The 9919-nt window shown below is 46.3% G+C and overlaps 1 protein-coding gene across 1 annotated transcript in view; it reads right to left on the bottom strand.

Annotated features, from left to right (window-relative positions):
- Nucleotides 1–4505: 4505 nt before the first annotated feature.
- The window catches only part of CNNM2 (cyclin and CBS domain divalent metal cation transport mediator 2), a 186734-nt gene continuing 181320 nt past the window's right edge, over nucleotides 4506–9919 (bottom strand). The window contains exon 8 of the mRNA XM_030568830.1: nucleotides 4506–8672. Within this exon, the coding sequence (XP_030424690.1) occupies nucleotides 8463–8672 (210 nt within the window). The 3' untranslated portion in view covers nucleotides 4506–8462. The remainder of the gene's footprint in view (nucleotides 8673–9919) is intronic.

The raw sequence follows: 9919 nt of genomic DNA, 5'->3' as shown, positions 1-9919 counted from the left end.
CTGCATGTGGCTAGATGTGCAGCGTTTCTTCTCCTTCCCCCGAAACTCAACCAAAGTTGTGGGAGGACGGCAGGGAGCTAGACAGAGTCAGAGCAGCAGCACTGTCAGAATGCTGCGTCCACGTACCAAGAGAGTATTATCCAGAATGACAGAATGCATTACCTAAGTGAGACTCCAGCAACAAAAACCTTCCCAGCCTAGCCATGGAACATGGACCCTAGCGAGTAGGAACTGTGTTGGAGATTCTCTAGCTACCACATGTCTGTTGCCTTTGTAAAAACATGCTCACAAACCTAATTAACTTCTTACTGCTGGAGGTACTGACCTATGGATGGGCCCAGAAGGCATTAATGCAAGTATCTACACCAGGGGTCAGCAACCTTTCAGAAATGGTGTGCCGAGTCTTCATTTATTCACTTTAATTTAAGGCTTTGCATGCCAGTAATATATTTTAACGTTTTTAGAAGGTCTCTTTCTATAAGTCTATAATATATAACTAAACTATAGTTGTATGTAAAGTAAATAAGGTTTTTAAAATGTTTAAGAAGCTTCATTTAAAATTAAATTAAAATACAGAGCCCCCCGGACCGGTGGCCAGGACCCAGGCAGTGTGAGTGCCACTGAAAATCAGCCTGCATGCTGCCTTTGGCACGCGTGCCATAGGTTGCCTACCCCTGATCTACACTTTCAATGATAGGTGTAAAACCCAGGTTACCTGCCTGACACCATCTACCTGGGTTCTGCAGTCACTCCAGTTCACAACGTCCCCCGCATGCTGACACACTTCTGCACAGAATGGGGCACTTGAGATCTGCAGCACAGAAGAAAACAAATTTTTGCTCTAAGAGGAGCAAATCAACCAAATGCTGCTAGCCAACCAGACTTCATTTGCCCTATGTCCAAACACTGCCTCACAAAGGAAGGAGACCTCCAGAGATACCAGCACATCCCAGTAACTCCTTGAGCATCACAGCTGCTTGCAGTCTCAGATTTTGTTCACTTAGCCTCTTTGCCGTTGCTGATGTTATGGCTCTGACTTTCCATTACTAGCATCTATAAAAATCTCAACCACCACTCTGCAACAGACAGGTTTTCTTCATAACCCTCCAAACCGTTCTTTAGAGAAGAGGAAAAGGATTGACTCAACAGCAAGCACTTGGCTAAAACTGAATTAGATTTTCTTAATAGCATTTTCACAGCAGTTGGGAAGGCACTTTACTCTGCAGAATTCCAGCCGCCAGCCCTGTTCAAATTTAAAAGTCTCAGGAGAAATCACGAACAATAGGTTTGGGGTGGGGAAGGAGAATCAGAAATCCCAAGAATCCTATCTCAGTGTGAAGCAATGTTATAATGGAATCACACCGGAGGGATGCAAAAATGACTAACAGTCATCTTGGCTTGCAGACAAAGATATGAAGAACAAAACCAAGCAATGGAGTTTAATCTACTAATATACACACACTGTAGGTTTTTAAGGATTTGATCCCATCCATAGGTGAGACTTTAAAGCAGCATGTGAATGGGGGTGAGTAGGACGGAAGAAAGGGCTCCAGGTGACTCTCAGAAATTAGGTGTTCAGACGATGTCTAATGTGTCTTATACCTGAGCCAGAAGTCAGTGCTAATGACAGGTAAACATCTCAAACCAGGCTTCTTCACTGGGCAAGAGGCTGGATACATCACTTTAGTTCCATGCCTCCTACATTCACCTTCCCCAGCTCAGGAGGAAAGACGCTGGGATTTCCTGCATTGCTGAGGTCTTTCCCTTTCTCCCCTAAGGTATGCTCTAGCCACCCCAAGCTCAGTTTCCCAGGTGTTAATGTAGAAGAGCAATAAACACATGAAATCCAAACTGAAAATCTAACCTGTGCTATTTAGGAGAGGGAAGTACCATAGCCAGGATGCGCCTCGCGCTGAACATGCCCTCATGATGTGGGCAGCTAGCACAGCAGGGAAGCAAAAGGCGGAGAGATTAAACAGAACATGAAGAGTGGCCTTTTGGAGGAGAGAGGCAGAAGCAGGGCAATGAGTAGAAACCTTGATAATAATTTGGCGGAGGGGCGAAACGAGGCAAGCCTACGTATTGCAATTAGGCTCCTCAACACCAGTCCTCACTTGCTACATGCAAGCTGCCGCATCATGTCTGTGTGCCATTGGGATAGCAACACTTCAGAAGCAGCTCTCCCCAGAGAGACCACAAAGGGGGGTGCACTGGGACTAATGCGCAGACACACAGCACAGCAGTGAAGCAGTTTCGCTAGTTACTCATTTAAGATCTCCCACACAGGTGCTCACTTTGCCCCATAGTCAGAACCAGACTAAGGGCTACTTTTTGCAATAATTCTGCCAGGATAAACCACTTGGCCTTTGGCATCACTTATCAAGGTGAGGCCTCATCTGGAGTACTGTGTCCAGTTTTGGGCCCCACACTACAAGAAGGATGTGGAAAAATTGGAAAGAATCCAGTGGAGGGCAACAAAAATAATTATGGGGCTGGAGCACATGATTTATGAGGAGAGGCTGAGGGAACTGGGATTGTTTAGTCTGCAGAAGAGAAGAATGAGGGGGGATTTGATAGCTGCTTTCAACTACCTGAAAGAGGGTTCCAAAGAGGATGGAGCTTGTCTGTTCTCAGTGGTAGCAGATGACAGAACAAGGAATAATGGTCTCAAGTTGCAGTGGGGGAGGTTTAGGTTGGATATTAGGAAAAACTTTTTCACTAGGAGGGCGGTGAAGCACTGCAATGGGTTACCTAGGGAGGTGGTGGAATCTCCTTCCTTAGAGGTTTTTTAGGTCAGGCCTGACAAAGCCCTGGCTGGGATGATTTAGTTGGGAATTGGTCCTGCTTTGAGCAGGAGGCTGGACTAGATGACCTCCTGAGCTCCTTTCCAACCCTGATATTCTGATTCTAAGATGATTATTTCCCTGTCAGAAGAAGCCAAACCCCTATTCTTTCAATCCAAGGATCAAATACTTCTTTGGATCCTTCTGAAGCCACACGATGGACAGCCTAAAAAAAGAACACACACAAAGCCAAAGCAGCATGATGTACAGCAAGTCCAAGGTCTGTTTCACACAGTGCTATTGAGCAAACCCCACTTATGGCATCAAAGTCTACAATATACACATTTCTATATAACATATTAATGCCAGTCAGACACCTTCACTATAAAGTCTCAAGTTATAATGTTAACAAAGATACTGGAATGGTAACACCCACCCCTCCCCAAGTTTGCTAGTTCTAAACTAATCCAGACACTGGATAACGTAACAGCTGGTACACCAGGTACTAGTTTTAAACCAGTGATTTGTGTATTCGATATCCTATAACATATGGTACATATATCACATGGGAATGATTTGTGTCTATTCTATATCAGCATGAGGAAGTTGCATTTCCCAGCAGGTCCTGGAGAACTCGGTCATCCCCTCTGTTATATGGGGTAGTTACCTGGGATGCTAGCGAGGAGACAGTGCTGCCATCTGCCATTCACAACCACTTCCCTTGTGGCTGAGCTCCACAGAGATCACATGAAGCACCATGGCAACCAAAGGGGGCGGAGCACTGCTGCTGTCCAATCAGCCACTCCATTTTCCTTTGAGCTGCTTTCAAACAGAACACAGAAGCAGCTCCCTACAACACCTCCTCCAAGGCCAAATCCCAGCCTGCTCAAGTGCCTGCCCATTGCGGGGTAAGGAGCAGCAACTGGGAGATGTTAGTGAGTCTCCCAGGTGCCATTCCCTTTTTCCCCTCCCCACATGCCTTCTCCCCAGGAGAGGTGAATGCCAAGGGCATATGAACAGGAATGACAGTCTGGAGGAAATGTGTGCATATGGCATTACCACCACACTGCTAAATGTGGAGCCAGATTAGACTTTGACTGCGACATATGGAAACAATACTGGGCAGCACCCTGAGCTCAGTATAGGAACAGTGACACAAAATGGTTCGAGAGAAGTCAGAGAGAGAATTGTATGGGAATGAAAGCAATGACCAAGGCAGGGAAGTACTGTGCAAGCCTGCCCCATCCAGCTCTGCTGATGCACCTCATCCTTGATCTATAGTACCTCCTGCTATGCCAATCCTGGGTTCCCCACTTAGCTTTGACAATGCACATCAATCTCAGGCTGCACCGGCTATGCCAGTCCTGGGCTATCCCACCACCTCTGCCAATGTACCTTAATCCTGGCCTTCATTCTCTGCTATAACCCAGTCCTAAGCAATCCTTGGGGAAGGGCCTCCCACGGTGCAGGGATTTTGGGATGCAGACATGTGGCAAGTAGAATAACAAGGGCCCTGCAAACTCTCACCTGTGAGTAGGGTCTGCAGAGGGAAAGGTTATATGTTAAATCCACCTCCACATTCAGAGCTTATGTGCTTCATCTGATCTCCGTGCCACCAGAGTCAGTCTTGTTTGGAGAGAGAGATTCTCATTATAAAGCAAGAACATTCCTTCACTCTTTACAAAGATTTGGCAATACACAGAATTAAAAATCATGGTGACAACAGATTCAGGTTCATTTAATTCGAACAGGATTCACCCAACAGGAGTGTAAAAACTAATTCACAGTTGTGCATTTAAGATACTAGTGTTGAAAACCTCACTTCAAAGAACTTTTGTGCAAAAAGTGTATTGACATAGGAAACGGTGGTGGCATGCCCTCCTGCCTCCCAGAGACCACCAGCTAATGAGCTGGATTGACATAGGAAACGGTGGTGGCATGCCCTCCTGCCTCCCAGAGACCACCAGCTAATGAGCTGGATTGACATAGGAAATGGTGGTGGCATGCCCTCCTGCCTCCCAGAGACCACCAGCTAATGAGCTGGATTGACATAGGAAATGGTGGTGGCATGCCCTCCTGCCTCCCAGAGACCACCAGCTAATGAGCTGGATTGACATAGGAAATGGTGGTGGCATGCCCTCCTGCCTCCCAGAGACCACCAGCTAATGAGCTGGATTGACATAGGAAATGGTGGTGGCATGCCCTCCTGCCTCCCAGAGACCACCAGCTAATGGGCTGGATTCTGCACTTTGGCTTGCACTTCAATGCAGGTGGAAGAGGGAAACAATACAGCCACAGGAGCCAACGTTGAATGATGCCGTATCCTTTCTACAAATCAAAGCCTTGCCAAGGGTCAAGGACTGAAGTCAAGTCCAATGGTTCCCAAAGCTTTCAGCCGGTGCCTTGTTTCATGACAGTGACTGATTGACAGCTCTGCTTTGGGTGTGCATGGCACTGTACCGTAGCATCTAGAACCTGAGCACCCCTGAATTTGGACAGCCAAGCAGAGACTCCATAGCGCTATGTCTGCTCCGGTAGGAAGCTTACAGCATAGAAGCAGCTCTGGGGATTTCCACTGCAGCAGGAACACTATTTCTGCAAACATGGGTTCAAAAACTAAGATTGGTTCCCGAGTTGGGCGTGTCGTCCCTCTGCTTGCACTGGCACCTGCCATATGCCCCAGTAGCCATTTCTCTCGGAAGCCCATCTCTGCTGGGTCCCCCTTCACATTTCAACAGCCCCATGTACTCTTACAGCAGAGAGACTGGCTTTTTTTTTTTTTCCCACAGAAGCCAGGCTATGGAGAGACAACATTCCTTGTCCCTGAAGCCAATTTGTGGGAGCTCCTGTCCCCCTACCAAGGATGTCCATTTTCCGTAAAAAATCACACCCATGACCAACTAGCTTTATGAAAGTTACTTCACCTTCTCTTACCAAATTTGGAAGAGTGAAGGGAAAAGTTATGCAAAAACAGCCTGGAGAGTTTGGACAGAGACAGGAGTTACTCGCCTTTAGGATGACATGGCTTTTGTGGTTTGTGTTACAGGAGAACAAATATTTTCAAAAAAGTCACACCGCAGCATGAAAACCAGAAATCCAATCAAATTAGAAATCTCCCCGGCAGAGAATTTCTTCTGTTTGAATCCTGCCCTAACTCAGCAGGTTTGACATGAAGCATACTGCAGCCCAGGGTTACCATGCTATGCATCTCTGTCAACAGTGGTTCCCAATCAGGAACATTAGGGCACAATGGCAGCTTAAATGAAAGCGACCAGAGCAAGGAAACAGATCTCTCTTCTATGTGGGTTAACATCATAACATTTCACCCCTCTGCTCTGGCAGAAAAGGTGCAACGTTAGCAGCCCTCCTTGAGACAACTAAATGGGGGCTGCTGGGGCTAGACAATCCGGTGCTGTCAATAACCTATACATTGCCAGCTCCATCCGAGACATGTGTGGCACATACGTCCACAGGTGGCTGCAGTTCTCTCGCAGCGCTGTGCCAGAGCCAACGGGTGGGCCAGAAAACGCTGAAGGAGACAACAGGCACATCGTTTAAAAGGAAAAAGCAGCAGCATTTTTTAAGATACAAGGGTAAAAAATGAGAGAGTTAAGTTTCGGGGCCGAATTTCCCAGTCTCATGGTTCCACATGTTAAATACCATGCATGGAACTTCCATTCCCCCTTGGGGGACTTTACCAACTGCCCTCCAAAGGGCTAGAGTGCCTTCTGTGAAAGGGGCCACGAACTGCCTTTCCCCATGCCATCTCTCCTTGAAGGGCACAGAGGACCCATCTGTGGCCCCTTCTCAGGGGAAACAGCAAAATGCTTCCTAAGGCCTAAAGCAAATGGGACAGACCCCCATGCAGCAGCCACATACTCTGGCTTCCCACAAGGAGCTGCTGCAGTGAAATATTGCACCTTTTCAAAACACGTTTGCACAGATGTAACTATGGAGTCAAACTTGACTCACACCCACAGAGGAGGTGCTTCCCGCCTGGGCTTCCGCGACTGGGCTTTGCTTTTAAACTCAGTCAGGTAAAGCTTATCTGAGCATAAAGACAGAAAATGGTACATAACAATCAGGCCACGGGAGGTTCTTTGAGCAACGCAGGCTGAAAGTCAACAGAGAAACCACCATGCAGCATTTGCTCACTGACAGACTCTGCATTTTGGGGGGTTTACAATATACAACACAATGACCTCCCAACGAACGCATTTCCCCTCCACTCTGAGGCCAGGCTCCGGGATGCCTGGGATGGGCAGGTGGAGTGGCACTGATGGCAGTCATGGAGGATGCTACTGTGGCAGCTAGAAGAACAGTAGATAAAAGGGATGAGGGAAGGAAATCCAGCATCTCCTCAAAAATAGGGGAATCGCCTGGAGACTAACCTCTCCAGTCCCTGAAGTACAATATGCTCCCTCAAACTCCCTCCACAAAATACAGATCAAGCTTGTAGTGGAAGTTCTTGGTCAGTCTTTGGGGAGATCAGGAAGGCCCTCACTCTACCATGAAATCCATCTTGCAATGGCAAAGGTTTAGGAGCCACCTGGAGGATTTGCTTTGGACATTGTTGTAGCAGCATCTTTTGTCTTAACACGAACAGTAATACTGGGGGAATGGTTTGTCCTGAATTCTATCTCAGTTATTTAACATGCCCTGCAAATATGCTTTGGTTAAAGCAAAGGGCACACAGACGACTTCGGTATGTTAGAATCTGAGATTCGACATTTTGGGGTTCACGCTTTCAGTACAGCAGGGGAGGCAGGGAACTTGACCATGTGATTCCCAGTAACATTAATGCAAATTCCAGGGGGACAAAAATTGCCCAGTACACTACTAGAGAAATTTATCCCAGTCTGTAACTTGACGAGACTGCAGTTATGTCAATTAAAAACCCACCTTCATGTTCAAAACACACAACATCTGTGGAGGTTACAAAACTGTAAATGTAACAATCTTTTTGTTTGTTTTACAAGGAACCGTCTGAAATTTCAGATATTATGAACACATGCAACCAAAATAACTACCCCTTCCTTGAAGCTCAACTGGGGAGAAAATAATGCCCATTCCCCCAAACTTCCATACTGCTAAGCCACAAGTTCCTTGAAGTCTCATCCACATTCTTTGTTCTCAGGACACAAATACATATGGGTACCAGCTGCTGTTTTAACAACAGGGCAACAGACAGGACCAAAAGGAGGGGTGGAAACAGGTCTATGACAATGGAGCTGATTCACAAAGTCACAACAGAGCCTATTTGGGGGAGGGGAGGGACAGCAACCATTTAAAACTCTGCAAAATTCTTTTTAAAAACATGATCTCTCTTGAAAAAATAATCAGAGCAGTTTTAAAAACTTCTCTGCGCATCTAGGAAGGAGGGGCAACCAATGAGGGTCAAAGATACGGCTGAAAAAATAAACACTATTCTACTTTGCAAGGAAGAATCCCATCGTTCTCCAAAGGGCACTCACCATGCCCAATGTTTGTTTGGTTTTTGTCTTGCTGTGTTCTCGTTTCTTCCTCTTCTGCTCCTAGGAAGGGCGCTAAGTCTTTGGTCTCAGAACACTGGATGCAGCACAGCATTGCAAGCACATACTAAGAGCATTTGCAGTCAAGAAGGAGCGATGACTGGTCCTGCTGAAGTGATGGGTGGGAAAGGATGCAGATTGTTAGCTCCTAGATGGAGCCTTCACTGTGCATACTGTGATTGGACTTGTTGTGTGTCACGCAGTTCTGTTCATTCAGCAGGTTTGCCGTCTCATCCGGCAAACCATCATGCAGCTCCGTAAGAGTCAGTTCAATTTTAGTGTTTTCACTGTCCGAGGACTGAGGTGTCTTGTCCATCCGGGATGCCATCAGGGCATTTTGGTACTGCTGTCTTGAGATCTATTTCACGCACACAAGGGGGGTGGGGTGGGAAACACACACAAAGAAGACACAATAACACTTTGGTTTCTAATGCTGGTGTCCTATAGGACACACTATGAACATAAACTCTCTCCTCTTACAAAATTCTCCTTTCAGCCCCGTTTTTCATGGGATCATTCCACTTTCTACAAGACAAGGCTGAGTTCTGCAAGCCTAGCAGGATAACAGAGAATCCTAACTTAATATCATGATGTGGTGACAATTCAACGTGATACAACATTGTGATGATAATGTTGCCACGTGGTTCTGTCCTGTCTCAGTGTTGTGATGCATAGATTTGTCTCACTGGATATACTCTCAAGAGGCCCAAGAGATTTTTAGTTACTCCGAGCTAAAAGCCACTGATGTTGTGAAGCAAATTTTGAGGGCCTCATCCAAAGCCCATTGACGTCAATGGGAGTCTTTCCAGTGACTTCAATGTGCTTGGGATCAGATTCTTAGAGCCCTTTGTAGGAATTGAGTAGTGAGTCAAACAAGGTTTACAATTCTGATATAGTTCAGCAATTCATGGTCTCACATGCAGCGTGGGTCAAATCCTGAAGTCCTTGCTCCGTTGCCAATGGGCATTTGCCTGAGTAAAATCTGACCTTTGGGCCAACATCAAATTAGCCAGCTTTTTGGTAAGCTAACAGGAACTTACGGTTTGCTATACTGGAGTCAGCATATAGGTCAAATATTTCAATACCTTGTCCTGGTACCTGATGCTCCAGAGGAAAGCAAACCCGCTAACCTCACACTATACCTGATAGTAGTTCCATGCTACACATGGGGAAATGGGAAACTTCTTCCTGACAATAGCGAGCAATCCCCTTGCACTGCGTTGGATTCACCTTCCCAGTTATATCAGCTGTCGCTGTCTGAAATGATGTAAGTGTAGAGATGACCCCAAGTTCTGAGCAGCAACAACTGATTGACATGGGGGTTGGGGAAATGAAGGAGGTGGGAAAGGAGTTCTGCTTCTTGCTCACTAGGATCGTATCTCACAAAGCAATTTCAAGGCATGTGGATGCAACATAACCATGGGTTGCCTCTCAATACAAAGAAATAATTGGCCATTGCAGTCTGTAACACAGGCCTGTAACACTGACACTGAATTCTCAATTCACCCTGGCCAGTATTAAACCCTTATTCATGTAAGTCTGTAAGATTCAGTGCATCAGCTGGTTGGAGCGTGCGTCTCTGTGTTAAGACATCACCACTTTTAA

Source organism: Gopherus evgoodei, chromosome 7 (genome assembly GCF_007399415.2).
Source record: "Gopherus evgoodei ecotype Sinaloan lineage chromosome 7, rGopEvg1_v1.p, whole genome shotgun sequence".
NCBI classification, from domain to species: domain Eukaryota; kingdom Metazoa; phylum Chordata; order Testudines; family Testudinidae; genus Gopherus; species Gopherus evgoodei.
This window is presented reverse-complemented; position numbering and strand designations above follow the sequence as displayed.